Here is an 18,652-nt window from a genome sequence, read left to right as displayed (position 1 = left end):
TCACCCACCCCCTACCACCCCCAGCCCCCCAAAAAAATTTAAGTTTGTTTTTTAAAAATATTTTCAATTTCAAAAATTATTTTCTACTCTAGTTAAAATAAAAGATATTTTCAAAAATATTTTTCATTCATAACTCAAATACTAAAAATCTTTTTCGAAAAATATTTTCTACTCACCAACCAAACATGAGAAAATAAATCAAAAATCAACTTGTTTTTCAGGAAAACATTTTCCTTACCAAACACACCCTTTGTGTCCCAATAAAAGCTTCTCAAGCTACTCGTGAGTGGTCCTGGATGAAGTCATAGTAATGATTACATGGTTTCTTTGTTACTGTATTTACTTTTCAAGATAGAAATAAGATATGCGTATATATTACTCCCTCTGTCCCAATTTATATGACTTACTTTCCTTTTTAGTCAATCCCAAAAAGAATGACACATTTCTATTTTAAGTAACAATTTGCCTATAAAATGTCTTTTTTACCCTTAATGAAATGATTTACAACCACACAAATTTCTATCATTCATTTTGGACCACAAGTTTTAAAAGTCTTTCCATTTTTCTTAAAGTTTGTGCCAAATCAAAGTACATCATATAAAATGAGACGGAAGAAGTATCTTTTAATATTCTATTTATGAAATTATACTTGAAAATGTTGTTGGTATAGTACTAATGAAGTTTGTGCAACACCGTACCTTTTTTTTTTTTTTTAATAAAGGGGGTTATTATGCCTCGTGATATTTTCACGCCTCATAGATTGTACCAGTGTTTTTTTTCACTACGCCCTGTGTGGGTATTCGCCCCAAAATTTCATTGGGGGTCCGTGGAAGGTAGAGTGTACGAAGACCTTACTACTACCTCATGGAGATAGAGAGGTTGTTTCCTAAAGACTTTTAATAACTCAATTGCATGAAACCCAAGTAAAAGAAGAAGAAGACAATGAAGAAAGCATAGCAATTAATACGAAAAGTAGTGTAGAGCCTACAAAACAAAAAACAATATCACGTGATAATCGAAACACAATACACAACATATGCCGATAGACAGCAAAAGCAGGGCATGACAACAGTACTCTACCTCTAAAGGCTATGACTACTATTATTTTGAATAAAGCTAAAGCATAATCTTATGTTGGTTCCAAACATTGACAAAAGCCATTTTCTTTAAGGACCAAAACTTCATTATGCATACCAACCATTTCAATGCATTAGTTGCTGGAAAGCTTCATTGAGAGTCTCCACAACATACACATAACCAAGACTCTCAGCTCGACCCCTGAATTCATCAACCTCGTTCTGTGGAACTTGGAGTCCGATTAGCACATTCCCGCCAGTTTCTCCCTTTCAAATAGACGAAAAAAAATTACTCAAATAAATACTAGTAGAAAGACTACAAGATAGTACCAAAAAACAAACAATGTGACAATGAGATTTCTTGTATAAGGTACCTGTGCACGGTAATGTAACAAACTTATATTCCAACTTGGGCTGAAAGCGTCTAAAAACTTCATCAAAACACCAGGCTTGTCTGGGAAAATGAATCGACAGAGATGCTCATTGTGTACATCTGATCTCCCACCTATCTGCAACAAATTATAGCAGAGATAGAGAGAGTACGAGCCATCAGTATCCTATGAACACCACAGTAATCCGTTAAACAAAGTAGAACGAAAGGAAGCACATCAATCCTTAAGAAGAAATATGAAAACAGTACCAGATGTCTTAGATGATCTTTAACCAATTCATTATCTGTATAATTAATCGTATGCAGTTGTGATGATTCCATCCTGTCCACCATTTCTTCGAGTTCCACTTTCGTGTGAAGACCAACTCTGCCATATGAATTTTTTTTGAATATATCTACGAATTCATAGATGTCCATTCAACGATAAAATCAGTTAACATTCTGTCTAAACGATACCTGTAAAATACTCGAGCATTTTCTTTCTCAGAATCATATCTGTACTTCAATTCAGTAATATTAGTATGTCCCATCATCTCGTAGAACTTTTTGAAGCTGCCTCGTTCTTCAGGCATATAAGTAGAGAGAACAGCTTCCCTCTGTCTACCAACATCCGCGAGTTCAGTTACCAATCTAAGTCTGTCAAAGTTCATGTTGGCTCCACTAGTTATTGCTACGACGTTTTCTCCCTTTACACCATAGTACTTACAGTATGCTTCAGCTCCAGCTAGGGCAAGTGCACCTGCTGGCTCTAGTATGCTTCTTTTCTCTTCGAACATGTCCTGTTCAAAACAGGACTCAACAGTCACATCAAAAGATTCAAAATTCACATACTAACGAGGAACGTAACATACAATATGTTAGTGCTGACTAACCTTTATCGATGCACTTATAGAATCATGATTAACTAGGACAATCCCATCTATTAGTTCCTTGCAGAGACGGAAACTTTCTTCACCAACCATTCTAATAGCTACTGCATCTGCAAAAGATCCAACTTTTTCCAGCATTACTCTTTGACCGTGGTGTAATGCCAACGCCATTGAATTGGAATCGACTGGCTCAACACCAATAATCTTCGTATCAGGGGAGACTTTTTTCATATAAGCAGCAATGCCAGCTATAAGACCCCCTCCACCAATAGGCACAAATATCGCGTGTATCTTATCTTTGAATTGGCGGTTGATCTCCATTCCAACCGTACCTTGCCCTATTATGATATCAGGGTGATCAAAGGGAGAGACGAATGCACGTCCTTCTTCTTTGCCCTGAGCTACAGCATAGGCTTGTGCTTCTTCATATGTATCCCCCACACGAACAACAGTAGCACCCAATCTCTCAACTGATTTCCACTACAAAAAAACGGATAAACTTATTATTAAAAGAACAGGATGAATTGAAATAGGAAGCTATAAGTAATTCAACAATACTAACTTTAATTTCTGGCGTAGTAACGGGCATCACAATCACAGCATTGCAGCCGAGTTTCTTGGCAGCTAATGCAACACCTTGTGCATGATTTCCCGCTGATGAGCATATAACGCCCTTTTCTAACTGCTCCTTCGAGAGTTTTGCCATCATATGGTAAGATCCTCTGACCTTGAATGAGAAGACCTGCCAATATGAGTATACGACAATGATTGTGAGTCAAAAGGCTCAAAATTAGATAAATACAGAACACATACAGACTTAAAAACTTGCTCTACTTGGTTGAGCTGAATAAGAAACAAGGCAGCTATCGTAATCATAAACTCGAGTAAATAATCAGGGAAGAAAAAAATCAACATGAATAGCGAATAAATTCATGTTTTGAATCCAAAATCAATCAGAGTTATCACAACACGCCATAGTTAATATCATCTAACATAAATTGTAACAAGAGTATATCTATGCCAAAAGATTACGGGTGTGAATTCAGATCCATGAAAGTTGCTAGAGCAAAAACAGATGTGAATTCAGGATTTAAAGATTACGGATGCAACATCACATTGTTATTTACAAGCTCCAAATAGGGTAAATATTTGATCAGTTTGATGGGCTTCAATCCAGGTCATTCGTCTTCTCGATTCATATAGACAAATCGATCAAACAATTTTTTTTTTTATGACTAATTAGTGTAAAGGATAATTAGTATAAAGGAACAATCTTTCAACAATATGAGTAATATCATGAATATACAACATTCATATATATATATATATATATATATATATTATTTCTTTTATGATCATGGTATCCATGCCAGCTTGACCAATTCCACGTTATACTACCCACCTCCCACCACCATGTATGAAGTATCTCGGTCCACCAAGGACCGGACTTATGGAAAGAATCAGCTAGTGTTTTTTGAACCAGCGGACCTCAAGTTCATGAGCACTCCAACATACCCACACAACCCAAAACTTTAACATAAAAAAAAACTGCAAATTAACACCAAAAATTTCAAACTTCAACAAATAGGAGTATTCAATAACACTACAAAAAAATAAAATTGAGTAGTAAAAATATACCGGATGAAGATCTTCGCGTTTGAGCCATACATTTACCCCTAACCTCTCTGATAACTTATGTGCACGCTGCAATGGCGTCTCCTCAGCTAATTCATACACTTTTGATGTCAATATTTCTTTGACGTAATTGTAACCGATTTCACCACGTGGATAATTCGGTAACAAATAACCTTCCTCGCATTGTAACGAACTCGGATGTACTACTGGTATCAATGTATCATCCGTCTTTGAAATTTGCACTGGCTCCGCTGCCGTAACAACCGCCGCTGGTTTAGTAATGGTAGCACTAATAAACCTAGTTCGTTTTGTTTTTAATTTTGCGCCAGGTTTAATGGCGTCGGAACGAACAACGGTGAATGCTGTGCCGGTGAATGTTGCTCCGGTGAATCGGAGAACGTCCATTGTTGTTGAGGTGGAAGAGGAAGAGCAGCAAAGATAATTTTATATATATATAAAAGAGCAATTCACTAATCCTATAATGTGGCTTAATTTTCTCAAACAGTATCAAATATCTCTTATAATTTCTCTGTATTCCTACTTTTTCTCTAACTGCAATTTATTAACAAGTTTTAATTTCTTTCATATATTTTTAAATATATTAATCAACAACTCTATAATCTAAAACTAATTATATTATTCGGCGTGCTCAACAATTCTTTTTATCTCAAACTAATTACACTATTCAACATATGCATGCGAAAAATAAAGAAAAAAATTAAGTCTATTTTAAACAAATTTTGTACATTATTAAAAAAATTGGATTCAATATAAAAATGTTATTGATTTACAAATCACTTGCAAATGCAAAAAAGTTTTAAAACGTTTTTTATTTTTTTTTATTTTAAGGGAAGGCGCAAAATTCTATGCGCCTTACGCGCAGCTGCCGTGCTAAAGTTTGCGCCTTACTCCTTCTAACTTGATTTATACGGCGTTAATTTAGCACTGACTCTAAAGTGGCGTTAATTTAGCATTGAAATGTTGTTCTTTTGATTCCCAACTCACTTTTATTTTTTTGACTTAAAATCATTTACGTTTAACCTTTTATTTTTTATTTAAAAGCTACTTCTTTTTTTAAGTTAATCCAAATGGGCTCTTAAAAGGTCACTTGATGTTCTAATTTTTAAGCTTAAAAAAAGGGAAGTCACATCTTTTTGTCAGAGAAATTTAAGGTTCCTACTGGAGCAAACTATAGCTAATGTTGTCTAGATGAATTAGGCACAGAAGTGAAAATTGCGAAATTTCAAAGATTATAATCAGAAAACTTCATTATTTTGAGACAACAATTAAACAACACCAAAGGTAATTTATATATATTATCTATATATCCAGGAATTAGGTGCATCTCTTCATTTTTTTCAAACCATATCAAATATCTCCTATAATTTCCCAATTTTCTCAAACCATATCAAATATCTCCTATAATTTTTCTATATTTATTTTCCCCGATTTTTCTGAGTACAATGTATTACTCCATAGAAATCCTGTAATTTCCCTATATTTTCCTATAAATTTTCTATATTTATTTTCCCTGATTTTTTTAAGTACAATGTATTACTCCATATTTATTTTTTCTAGTCATCGCAGCATCTTTAATATCACAATTAACAAACAATAAGAAAAGGTGTAAGCTACTAAATTCCAGTTACATCATAAAAAAAACCTATGGCATAACCTGACGACGCAATCAATAGATTTAAACTCGCTCCGAAACTTCAAGACCATCATCCATATTGCGCTGATCAGCAACAAGAACTTTAAGACCATCATCAATGTTGTGCTCAATATCAGCAGGAACTTCAAGACCATCATCAATGTTGCGCTCAATATCAGCAGGAGCTTCAAGACCATTATCCTGATCATCATAAGCAACTTTATCAGCAAGAGGTGCACGCGCGTTCTGATTACCAGCATCAACTTCATCATGTCCCGGCGCTTCCTCAACCGGTGGCGGCGACGGCTCAATGACAATGGTATCCGCCACCAGTCTTATTATGACTAGAATAACAGACAAAACAATCAAAATATATGTCCTAGCATGGTTAAAGCCATAGTCTCTGATTGTCATGTTTATCAGTAAATTAAACTAGATAGGGAATAATGTAGTCCCCAGTCGCTGGCCACCGGCCTGAATAGCATGAGCCAACAGAATATCACAATCAACCCAAAAGAAAGGGCCAAGTACAGTTTCATGTCTAATGTCAGGTAAGTCGAAATGAAATGAGATAAGGTGCCGTTCACCAACCAGCTGAGAGCTTCCATGTATCTTACCAAATTAGGAGGGACTATAGGTTGAGCAACGTAAATCTCCATAATAGGCAGATACACGCCACCATGTTGGATAACAATTCCCCATCCAAGCTAGATTAGCAACCGTCACTCCCTGTCTTACGATAATACAAGTCAAAGTAATAATATGAAAGACAACAGCGGCGACTATCCATACAATTTTCTCATTCTGTGATAAAGGCATTATGCCTTTTGCTTGGGGAAGACGATAGAGTTTTTTACTCCATATGAATCCTGTAATTTCTCTATATTTTCTTTTATTAGTACAATTTATCACTCCATAGATGGGTTTCCTACCTAGCTATAAATTTCTCTAATTTTCTTCAAAAAAAAATAATTAAAACTACATTATAAGTAATCTTTACTACCCTTTATTAAAACTATGTCAGGTATGAAGAAGTAATTTTTTTTTCAGGTTAGTACCATCCCATTAGTATTCTTCAACAGATACTTAAGATTATGTCTAATCATATCATGTAAATAGATCTTAATCTTTATGAACTTTTATTGTTGGAATAATTTTTATCAAGAGCTTTAAAGATTATGTGTACCGTATGAAGCGAATTGTAAACATGAGAAGAAATAAGATTTTAAAGGTTTTTTTGCATTTTCAAATATTGAACTACATTGCTTTTTCTCTACCCTAGATCTTTTTTTTACCTATGTTTTATATAATATAACGTAGTCATGTAATATTTCTTGATGTTAAAGTTTATGAAATTAATGTTATCAAATAATTGGTGTCTCGCAAAAAGAATAGAAGAAAATGGCATTTTCAGATCTCTAGTAATAAATAAATAAATCATTAAACTAAATTTTTTTGCAAATTCGATCTTCCCACTTTTCTTGGCATCTTGCTTTACTAGAAAAGGGGAGCCCGCACGGCTCAATCACCATTACTAATTTTAACTAATAATGTTTATTTGTCTTTAATTTGTTGTACGTCTAATTTTTTAAATATAATAATATTTTATTTTTTTACTAATACTATTAACCATCTAACAATAACATTAGAAATAAAAAATAATTTATAGATAAAAAGATCGAGAATATTAACAATTTAATTTTTTTTCTAAGATTGATTTTCATGTTATATTTTACTTTTCTATTACAAACATTCCATGTATAATGTGGCATAATTAGAATATGAAGCAACAAAGTCCTCATTTTGCTCATATTAAGAATGGAGCTATTCATACGATTCTACTCAACCACAAGTTTAATTTGTTCATATACCCACTCATTTACAAACAAATTAAAACAAAGTGTATTATTAATGTAACTACTTTCAAGCTCATCCAGACAAAATTCATAAACAAAAAAATTGTAGAACATGTGATTTAAGTTAAACAAACTGAAATTGGAGCTGAGACTGAACTAGAATTTCCAAAAAATACGCACATAAAAATAATTATTATGGAGAGATGTGAGTCGAGTAGCGTTGGTGAAGAAGGCAATTACAATAGCTCAGATGAACCATTCAAACCTGTTCCCTTTGTTCGCATTCTTTGGATTGATAATTCTGGCATTCATAGATGTCGTGTAAGTGATTTTTAGATATTTATTTACTATAGTTATGTGATTTAATGGGGCGTGTTAATTAATAATGATTAAATGTGCATGTCATACATGTATTAAGCTGAAGTAAACATCGGGTGGGACTAACTTTTTACCTCGAACAAGTATGATGAACAAGAGAGAAATGATATTTCAGAATTCTCTGGTTAATTATGGTTTAAATAATCTATATATACACATCCTATGTAAGAGATCGAAAAGAGGATCATTGGACCTAGTTCTCGTGGTCAGAGGTAGAGTAAAGAAAGTCTTAGATCTTTATTTGTTTTGTGGTATGGACCAAAGCAAATGTTCTTTTGCTATCGACACCTACCCAATTAAACAAAAGTATAATCTTGAGTTCTCACATTTGTAGGTGATGGGCTATTTGGTCTTTCGAAAATTCTCACCTCATAAACTTACTTTTGATTCGTTAAGTTAGGTTTGAAGTTAATTTTTTGTATTATCATAATAGACCTAGACTCATCCCAATTCATGATCTATTCAATATTGGATCTGAATCTTCTATTGTCCATGTTTCATATGTCCAATCCTAGACGTGCAGGGGTGTTGATATGATGGATTATTTTAATGATTTATTAGATGTTTAGTCTACATCTTCTATTGTCCACGTTTCATATGTCCAATCCTAGACGTGCAGAGGTGTTGAGTTTCAAACTCACAATCTGATGGATTATTTGTTCATCTTGGGCAATTCTCATCTCATGAGCGAGTTGAGTTAGGTCCAAAAGTTGATTGAATATTATTCACTTATGTGAATCATTTACAGGTTATTCCAAGAGAACGTCTCAGCTTCGTGAAAAAACATGGTTTAGGATTAAGTCCTGCATGTCTTGCTGCACTCAGTTCAGTATCTAATTCCCCCGCGGAGGGTACTAATCTCGGATTTACAGGCATGATCAGAATTATTCCTGATTTATCAACCAGATGCAAAATCCCCTGGTACTAATTTATGTTTTGATTCTGGTTTATGTAACTACATTGGGTTGTTTTTATCGATTTCGTTGATAGGACATATTAGATAAGACACTCTTTCATTTGTAGAAATAGCATAACAATGACCTGTATTCTAAGGAGCAGAACTCAATAGGTTTTGTTCCAAATGATGGGGTAGAGTAAATATGGTATGTGGTTACCAGAGACGTAGAGGTAGGCTGAAAAAAAATTAGAGATAGGTGATTAAACAGAACATGACACGTCTGTAGCTTACTGAGGACATGATCCTATATAGGAAGATATAGAGGACGAGATTAGGGTAAAAGGTTAGTAGATAGTCGAGCCTTGTCTAGGTTACTTAGTAGTGTTGTTATTATTTCTCTTCTACTATATTATTCTTCGATTTTAGTATTACCTATTGTTTCCTTTGCTTCAGTTATCTTCTTCATTGATTTCGACATAACCTCTCCACTACTATATTGATTTGTAATCATGTTTGATGTGGATGTGTATCTTTTTGATCCAGGGAAAAACAACAAGAAATGACATTAGCAGACATGTGTATTGAACCAGATAAACCATGGGAATACTGTCCAAGAGAAGTATTTCGAAGAGTCACTAAAATTTTAAAAGATGAATTCGACTTGGTATGTCTAGCTAGTATCTTTCGTTGCAAGAGTCGAAAAGTCTTATTGATCTGATACATATCTACATGTTTCAGGTTGTGAATGTAGGCTTTGAAATCGAATTTTACATTTTGAAGAGTGTAATAAAGTACGTTACTCAATTTTATGTTCATTTTCTCATCTTTTATACTGTTACACTAAATTTGTATGAATAAAACTACATAAAGGAATGGCAAAGAAGAATGGTTACCAATCGACAAGACCTCGTACTGTTCTACATCAGGATTTGATGTTTCTTCATCGATATTAGAAGATATCGTTACTTATCTTCAAACGATGAATATTACAGTTGAACAGGTACATTTCCATTTCCTTTAAGACGACAGTTAACTCACAAATTTTCAGTCCAGTAAAGATAGTTCCTCTTGTTGTGTCCTTCAATTATTCAGGTACACGCGGAAACTGGGAAAGGTCAGTTTGAAGTTGTCCTGGGATACGCGGAGGCTAGTACAGCAATTGCTAGCTTAATTTATGCGCGTGAAGTCATCAAATCAGTTGCAAGACAACACGGGCAGATGGCAACTTTTGTTCCAAAGTAGGTAGAAGATTTAACCTCAAAACACTTTTAGCTGCATTTCCCCTTTTTGAATTCAAATTCTGTAGTACTGATGATTTAAAATAGAACGCGTTTTACACCACTAGATCACTTAAAAGATAACTATTGACACATAACCTACTCGATTTCAATAATCTCGAGGAGGTAGAGAGATTGTTTCCGATACTGATGTCCTCATAGTATGTGACATTTTTGGCATTTTTCCTAGGTATGCAGAGGATGAAGATGGCTCGGGATCACATGTACACATAAGTTTATCGAGGAATGGAGAAAACATTTTTATGGCATCTGGCGATTCAAAATATGGAATGTCGAAGATAGGGGAATCGTTCATGGCTGGAGTGTTAAATCATCTTCCTGCCATATTAGCTTTTACAGCAACACATCCTCTTAGGTAAGTCATTTTTGATAATCCTTACTGTCATTACTATCCGATGTCAAATTTACTTGATTCGATTGGAAATACTGTACATATGTACAATATTTTCAGCTCGACTACTCTGTTATGGATTCAACTTTAACAATCAATAAGATTTTCTAACGATCTATCACGTGTAGTTATGAGCATTTGGTACCTAAGACGCGAAATGCAGCTTACCTCTGCTGGGGTAAAGAAAATACAGAGGCACCATTGAGAACTGCTAGCCCTCCTGGAATTGCTGATGATCTCGTTAGCCATTTTGAAATCAAAGCGTTTGATGCTTGCACGAATCCATACATTGGTCTTGCTTCGATAATTATTTCTGGAGTCGATGGATTACGAAAAGATCTAAGCCTTCCAAAACCAGTAGGTAAGTTAGCCTTTTCAGTTTTTTTCCTCTTGTGCTATATGGTTCAGCCTGATAGTTTACTCACTCTGTTTCAATTTGTTTGTCTGGTTTTGACTTAATACGAAGTTTAAGAATGTAAAGAAAACTTTTGAATCTTATCGTCTTAAACTAAAGGTACGTACTAATGTACTACAATGTCCTTTAAAGAGTTGACAAATTAGGAAAGATGGTTTTTTTTTTCAAAACGGACTAAAAAGGAAAAACCAACAAACAACTTGAAACAAAGGGGAGTTAAGCTATTAAGTATTTGAAAGTAATTCAATTTTCCAAAGATTTCATGATGAGTTGCACAATTCCTTCACTATTATTTGATATTCGAACGGTTTTCTCGTGAAACAGAAGGGGATTCAGATGTATCTGGAGAGAATCTTCGAAGCGTACCAGATTCTATTTCTGAATCTTTAATTGCTTTAGGAGAAGATACATTATTTTCAGAAGTGATGAGTGAAAACCTTTTGACAGCCATAAAAGGGATTCGAAAGGTACGTTTAACTTATATACACGGTCAGTAAACCATTTTTTTTCAATATCATGTCATATTTAGAGTTAATTGTCTATGGTGTGTACTGAGTATGAATTAAACTATGACAAAAGAGTCTCTGTGGAAATAGTCTGTTACAGAAATACAGGGTAAGACTGCATATAACAAACTCTTGTGATTTGGTCCTTTACCAAACCCCCTTGCATAGCTAGCGGGACCTTAGTGCACCGAGATGTACTTTGCTAAAGATGATTTTGTTGTTGTTGCAGATGGAGGTGAAGAACTATTGTGAGCCTGAGAGGGACTACAATTTTTATGACCAGCAGATCTATAAGGATCCACTCAAGGACATTATTTTCAAATTTTAGGTTGATCGTATGTACTCGAATCTAAAAATTTTAGTCAGTGAGTTCAGAAAAAACGAAGCTAATAAAGAGAGACTTCTTTTTATGTTTTGCTTCATCATATGACATGTTAGTAATTTTAGAAGAAAAAAATTGATAGTATCTTCTCTGATCCTTTTTAATTGTCATAATTACTAAAATAATTGATTTAAAATGCTTTTTATTTTACTCTTTCGTTTCATTTTACTTGACATCTATATAAAAAATAAATACATTCTATTTGTTCATTTTAGCAAATCAAATGAGTTCTATCATTTTTCGTATACTGTCCTTATTATTAAATAATTATATGAAATAATAACGGTTAAATTTAGAATTCAAAGTATTATTAATAAAGTTAATTTAATAATATATATCTCTAATTAGCATTTTTTAAGGGGTATGTCAAATCAGCAACGGTTAAATAATATGAAATGAAGGAGTAGATAATTAAGAAAGAACTCATTAATATTTTTTTTTCATATATCCTTCTTTTAATAAATGTGAAAAGGGATTAATATAGAGAAAGCAACAGTAGTAATAAATTGAGATCAAAGAATAAATAATTAGAGAATAATTAATCCAAAAATACTTGTTGTCTTAGATAATCAAGAAAGAATTAAATTATACTTTTTACATCTAACCTTACTCTAATAAATATATATAGAGATATTATTATTATTATTATTAATAATAATAATTCTTTACTACTATTATTTGACTATTAATATTTTCTCAAAAAAACGTATAAAACTCAAACATGACAAGTAAAATGAATCGAGGAGGAAGTAAGAGTAACTCAACAGCCGGCAAAAATTAATGAAAATGATTGGAAAATCAATGGATGAAAAAAGAGCAAAAGTAGCTGTAGCTTTGGAGGCTAAAGGCATTTTTTTCAATTTTACTGTATTAAGAGGTCAATTTTCTTAGGAGTAATAATTATGTCACTAATCACAATATTATTAGCCAACACATCATAATTATATTATTTATCCTGGTATTTATATATATGTAGTCTAATCATAATTAATTTTGTTGATTTTGTAGGTAAGGTCAACCAATTGAAAAATCAAATAAGCTGAATCGTATCATTTAAAACTTTAAAAAATTATGAAAAAGATAATAGTATTATTTATTTTATTTTTTTGGTAAATAATAGTATTATTAATTAATTAATTAATTTTAGATCTACAATTGTTTAATACAGTGAAAATATATAACTCCCTAATCTCAAACTAATTATATTATTCGACATATGCATGCGAAAATAAAGAAGAAAAATATGTCTCTATTAAAACAAATTTTGTACATTTTTACAAAGTAAAATGAACCTTAAACTCTGATATGTAATTACCCCTTATAACACTTTTTTCCTTAATTATCTCCCATATATAATGCTGGTTGTTGTTGGAGTTGTTAAAATCAGTCCATAAAATTGTTAACTCTGTTCAACTAGTTTATGTTTGAACAGGTTAATAATCTACTTATTTTATTAAATGAGCTTATTTTAACTCGTTAAGTTCAGTTCATTTCAAATCTGAATTAATATGCAGTTTACATTGGCATATGAGAAATTTTATCGAAATATTTTTAAAAGGACATTTTCTTATTTGATATGTTTTTATAGTCATAATAATATAAAGGAAAAAGTTTAATTAGGTACTCAAACAAATTATAAGAACTAGATAAGTTGGGTTATGACTCGATTTCATTGCAGCCCAATCTGCTTTAGTCCAAATAACATTTAACCAGATCAATAACTAGTCCATTTGTTATTAACTTATTCTTGATTTCTTGTTTAACATTTTCAAATTCAGCTCAACTCGCTCATTTGACATTCCTAGATAGAGCTGTCAAAATGGGCTTAATCCATGGGGCTGGCCCAACCCAACCAGTTATTGGGGTAGGGTTGGGATAGGATTTTTCAAGCTCATTTATAATTAGAGCTTATAAGTTCAACGCCCCGACCCATATAAGTTGTTTGCCCTTGAGGCTTGATCGGGGTCGGGCTGGGGTAGGCCCATGGGCCTAAACTATTTATTTAAGGGTAACTTACAGAAATCTCGCTGGTGTATGAGCTAATTACTTAGATGCACGCTATGTTGTAATATTACGAATCTTATTAGATTTTGGTGCGTGTAAATACATGTATCTCGGGATACATGGACTCAAAATTAAGTGTAATTTGTTCTAGATACACTATATCCAAGTGGGTTCGCACGTATCTAGGATACATAGACAAATCTTGAGCCCTCACCTTCCTCCCATCTCGCTCGCCACTCCCTTATCTCATTCGTGTATCTGGGATGCATCACACTAGATACATGTCTCTTGCGTATTTAGTATTTTAGATGCATGTTATTCACAATAGACTTTGCTAGTGTTATTGAAACAACACCATTGTTTGTCATATTTGATTTGAAAATCTTATCATTTTCTTGATGTTATAGAATTTTAAGTTTGGAAAAAAAAGAAAAAAAAAGGGATAGCCCACCCCAGCCCATGACCCTTCTAGGGTTAGGTTGAATTGGACATTTTCAGGCCCTTCCAAATGAAGGGTCGACCCATCCTATCCCATCAAATTCCTTGGCCCGTGAGGCTTGGGCTGGGTGGGGATGGACTGACCATTTTTTACTACTCTATTCCTAGCTATTGTTTAACATTTGGTGTTCATTCGTTTTGAACCTTTGATTAATTTTTATCTACGCAATGAAAGGTTAATTATAAGAAAAATGCTACTCTTAATAATAAATTTTTAATTATTTTTATAACCCGACTTCAAAAAATTTAATCAAGGATAAAAAGCTATATCTATTGTCTCACAACTCTTAGTGACAGTTTTTTTTTTTTTTCCGGTTTTCTATTCGGATTGGTGTTTGTATTAGAGCTTCGACTAAATGGATCGCACACTATATATAGAACTTATTTTGAGGGTGACACTACTCCCATACCTCTGATTAAAAATGGAACGACGACGGTTATTTCTTTGGCTATCTAAAGTTTCTAATTTTGTTGGAGTCTTTTCCCTTTACCCTTAGTGGGGACAGTTGTTTTATTAGTGGTAAATCTTGTTTCATAATTGTGGATGAACAGTACATCCATCGTCATATAACACCCATTTTAATTTTGATAAGAGACAGTCAATGAAGGTGATTATTAAACTTATTGTGGAGCTTAATACTCTTGCTTAATCTCTAATTATCACATATCTTGACTGCCTTTAATATTAATTAATTAATCAATTAATTAATATATCCATCTTCCTTTTTACTACTACTATAATGCACTTTGTTGGGAATTTGCACTACACTGAGTAAATTAAAATAATATAATTATCTATATTACTAAAGTATTCTTCTTATCAACTTATATATATGTTCTCCTTTAATTTTTTATATTTTAATCCTTTCCATTTTGAGGAGTTAAAAGCATATTGTTGCTTTTAAGTACAAATCCAAATTATAATTGACATTTTACAGCAAATTAGCTACTCTACTTTTGAGTTAACAATACACTTTGGTCATAATTATAGTTTTTACCAGAAAAGGCATTATCAGAAACTTTAGTAGGGGCATAATTATGAATATATATTTTTTCACAAAAAAGGTACAACATGCCTTAGGAGTTATTATATATAGTAATTTGTAATATTAAAGTAATTATTTAAGAATTAGGTATCATTGGGTATTATTACTGTTGAAATATTTTAAGTACATTAGTGAAATAATTTGGGTGCCATTGGATATCTATTTACTATTGAAATATTTTGGGTATAGAGACGCCAATTATACTCATGAATTAATGACAAGCTATATTAATTTAACATGAAAAAAATCAATATTCTTGGACTTATATGTAATTATAAAGCAAAAAACAAAATTGCCATAAAGGCACAGAATTAGTTAGATAATTATGAAATATGATCGCAAAAGATTAATATATACCGTATATTATTTATATACATGATGACTCAAGTGTCAACGAAGATTATCTTACATGAATGAATATTATTTATATACATAATGTGTCGAGTGTCAACGAAGAGTATCTTGCATGAACTAATATTAGTAATAAATATCAGTATCTTGTTTTTTTTAAAACGTGTCAACAAAGAGTAAGGCAACAAATTCGATTTTATATCTCTTCGTATTCGGTGATCTCATCAATTATAGGTTAAAGTAATGCGTTGATTATAATTATATAATGCTTTATAATGAATCTAAGTTTTCATCGTAAGAACTTTGACACTTAATTATTTTGATTCTAACATATCTTTAATTTGTTGAAAACATATATGAATATGTGTTGGCGATATTTTTCAAGTGATTTAAAATATTATAAAAATTCTTCACAACTCAAAATGTATAGGAGTTGAACTCTATTGACAAAACTTGAATATCTGCATTGAAGTTCAACTAATTCAGATTCGCATCACGTAGGAAAACATTTCTTACCAAAAAAAAATTTCATATTCAAGATTTGAACCTAAGAGTCCAAAACATTTGGTCGATAAAATAAGTTGTTACATTTACTGCATCATATCCTTCGGTAGTAGAAACAAAACTTGTTAATTCATAAGTATATTCAACCAACTTCTTGGAATGCTAAAAGGCATCTTTCAACTCTTTTGTAGCTTGTGTTGTATTGAGGTCAGGTGAAGCCTCCTATATCACTTTTTTTCGAATACAACACCTTTTAGAATATTCTTAGAGTATAATTAAATAAAAAAGGATAATATATAGTGGATTATATAAGATGGTTGGTTTGACAAAACACTACTTAGGTCAACGTTTTAATGATTCTAATTGACTAAATTTTTTCCAATTTTTATCATATCTTGCTCTACCTAACATCAAGAATCTTTGCTTTGCTGCTAATTAATTCTTTTGATTTGATACCTTATTAGTTCATATTTCAAACCACCTTCAAAAAGAAGAAAAAATATATATCATGTGCTATAGCTTTCACTAAAACCTTAATTATGATAACCGTCTTTTATTTTAAAGCGTTTTAATAATAATAAGTTTATACTCTATATACTCTGGCTATTTTTGAATTTCGCGTATATGGAAAGCTTAGAGTAACTTATGGAATCAAAATAAGACTATATACGCTTTCTTTGAAACTGTTTATTCTTTGTGTTCCAATTTATATATCAGTTTGACGGAACACAAAATTTCTTTTTTGAAACCCATGATATGAAAAAACAAACCATAAACTATATATGGCTATAACCCAACATTTCATCAAGGATAAAGTAAGAAGTTTATAGATATTATTTCTAAATAAAGAAATATAACATCTTTTTTAGACAGATCGAAAATATAAGTACGAAAATATATATATATATCTATACCAAGTGTGACAAAGCTTAAATTACAACAGTAAAAACCCATTATTTACTAACAGAACTAGAATTCAAGAACATGCAAAACACAAATCCATCCCCATATCCTTTCATCTGCAGTAGCCTTCCAAGCTGATGTTAATATTTAGTCACTAATTTCCATCTTATTTTACTCATTATAACTAGTGTGTAAAGTTCGGCACACATAGCATCCCATTCCCGTATTAGCAGGATCCAGGAGAGGGCTGAACTCCAAGGAACGTAATGTAGACAGCCTAACTTGATGCAAGCATTAGTGTAATAGTGTCTGCTTTAATATCTCGAAACCTGTGACCTATAGGTCAGAATAACGAGAGTAGGATAGACATATATTAGCATATAGTATATATATTAATTAAAACTTGAAAGTAAGATTTTTTGCTTTATTTGTTGTAGATGAAACTATGGATAATTCCATAAATTTTGGTCAGCACCACCAATATAATCATCATCTGGAGGAAGGTGGTTGAGACGTGGTGGACTAAGTAGCATCCCTTCAGCCATATTCATAATAACATTTGGCATATCAAATATCAAATCTTCATCCATAAAATTATACTCATTATTATTAGGCATCAAATAATTATCCTCCACTTCTCTTGAAACCGCTCTGCTATTACTATTACTACTACTCCTCCCCCCTACTAACGCATCCCCGGCTGCCCCGAGTGCTGCGGCCGCACAGGCTGCAGCAGTCTGGATATCCCGGGGTGAGTTAGTAGCCGGGACAGGCAACGAGGGGGCCGAGTTTGGAAAATTAAGCTCGGCATCCCGACCCTTGAGTGCAAGTGCTGCCACGTCATAAGCGACCGCAGCCATTTCCGGGGTCGGGAATGTACCGAGCCAAATCCGATTAGGAGACCGCGGTTCCCGAATTTCTGACACCCATTTTCCGCTACTTTTCCTTCTTCTTATCCCTTTGTATACCGGGTGTCGTCCTGATCCGTTATTTTCCCCAGAACTTGACATCTGGAATTATAATATATTGTATCAATATATGATTATAGTATTTCGAAATTAGTGTAAGATTCCATTGGATTACGGAAGCCATTTATGGAAGAGGAAGAATAAGCCTAGAGCAGCCAAAATGAAATTGGATAGAAGTGGCAACCAGGTGTAAATGAACTGCTAGGAAATTTTTGGGTGAAAGCCAGAAATATTGTGCTGGATAGATAAAATGGGTTGGAAGGAAATATAAAAACCGCGCATATATACAAGTGTTAATTAGAATAGTGAAATATTTACAAGTTCAAAAAGGGATTTTAGATGTAATAGTAGTGTGTTTTTTTTTTATTTTTTATAGTGCAAAGGTGGAAGAATGTCATAGAATATAATGTGAGACGTTGATACGACGTTACGTTGGCCATATGATGTTAGAATCATTGCATTCATGTATTCAAATATAGGCAAATTAGGTGTCTTACTTGATTATTTTACAAGTGTTTGCACATACTTTATTTGTTATTACTTCATTTGTTTGGTACGACGGATAATGGATAATAATTTTAGAATAAAATACAGAACTATTTTATTTTGAGTACTTTGAGATATATATA

At 32.7% G+C, this 18,652-nt stretch overlaps 3 protein-coding genes across 3 annotated transcripts; 1 reads left to right on the top strand and 2 right to left on the bottom strand.

Moving 5' to 3' along the window:
- Window positions 1-1,146: 1,146 nt before the first annotated feature.
- On the bottom strand, window positions 1,147-4,376 carry LOC102583664 (threonine dehydratase biosynthetic, chloroplastic-like). The gene is made up of 7 exons (XM_006339251.1): window positions 3,975-4,376; window positions 2,899-3,078; window positions 2,340-2,816; window positions 1,924-2,246; window positions 1,717-1,834; window positions 1,451-1,585; window positions 1,147-1,343 (listed from the first exon to the last, which is right to left on the bottom strand). The coding sequence occupies exons 1-7, from the start codon at window positions 4,374-4,376 to the stop codon at window positions 1,203-1,205; spliced, it is 1,776 nt and encodes a 591-aa protein (XP_006339313.1). The 3' UTR covers window positions 1,147-1,202.
- A 3,300-nt stretch (window positions 4,377-7,676) lies between these two features.
- On the top strand, window positions 7,677-11,695 carry LOC107061364 (type-1 glutamine synthetase 1-like). The gene is made up of 10 exons (XM_015310509.1): window positions 7,677-7,802; window positions 8,608-8,780; window positions 9,301-9,421; window positions 9,496-9,548; window positions 9,628-9,757; window positions 9,850-9,995; window positions 10,225-10,410; window positions 10,575-10,807; window positions 11,186-11,328; window positions 11,597-11,695. Exons 1-10 carry the CDS (start codon window positions 7,677-7,679, stop codon window positions 11,693-11,695), a joined length of 1,410 nt encoding a protein of 469 aa, XP_015165995.1.
- A 5,803-nt stretch (window positions 11,696-17,498) lies between these two features.
- On the bottom strand, window positions 17,499-18,065 carry LOC102583344 (ethylene-responsive transcription factor ERF024). The gene has a single exon (XM_006339250.1). It carries the CDS (start codon window positions 18,063-18,065, stop codon window positions 17,499-17,501), a length of 567 nt encoding a protein of 188 aa, XP_006339312.1.
- Between the last annotated feature and the right edge of the window lie 587 nt (window positions 18,066-18,652).

Source organism: Solanum tuberosum, unplaced genomic scaffold (genome assembly GCF_000226075.1).
Source record: "Solanum tuberosum cultivar DM 1-3 516 R44 unplaced genomic scaffold, SolTub_3.0 scf00008, whole genome shotgun sequence".
NCBI lineage: Eukaryota > Viridiplantae > Streptophyta > Magnoliopsida > Solanales > Solanaceae > Solanum > Solanum tuberosum.
The sequence above is the reverse complement of the archived record's forward strand: the minus strand, read 5'-3'. Positions and strand labels throughout refer to the sequence as shown.

Bases quoted from the DNA above. Each gene is read 5' to 3' on its own strand.
- LOC102583664 (XM_006339251.1), bottom strand. From the start codon at position 4,376: ATGGACGTTCTCCGATTCACCGGAGCAACATTCACCGGCACAGCATTC. The intron at 3,079-3,974 runs GTATATTTTTAC...TCATATTGGCAG, and splicing joins AACGCGAAGATCTTCATCCG to GTCTTCTCATTCAAGGTCAG. The intron at 2,817-2,898 runs GTTAGTATTGTT...GTTTTTTTGTAG, and splicing joins TTACTACGCCAGAAATTAAA to TGGAAATCAGTTGAGAGATT.
- LOC107061364 (XM_015310509.1), top strand. From the start codon at position 7,677: ATGGAGAGATGTGAGTCGAGTAGCGTTGGTGAAGAAGGCAATTACAAT. The intron at 8,781-9,300 runs GTACTAATTTAT...TTTTTGATCCAG, and splicing joins ACCAGATGCAAAATCCCCTG to GGAAAAACAACAAGAAATGA. The intron at 11,329-11,596 runs GTACGTTTAACT...TTGTTGTTGCAG, and splicing joins CCATAAAAGGGATTCGAAAG to ATGGAGGTGAAGAACTATTG.
- LOC102583344 (XM_006339250.1), bottom strand. From the start codon at position 18,065: ATGTCAAGTTCTGGGGAAAATAACGGATCAGGACGACACCCGGTATAC.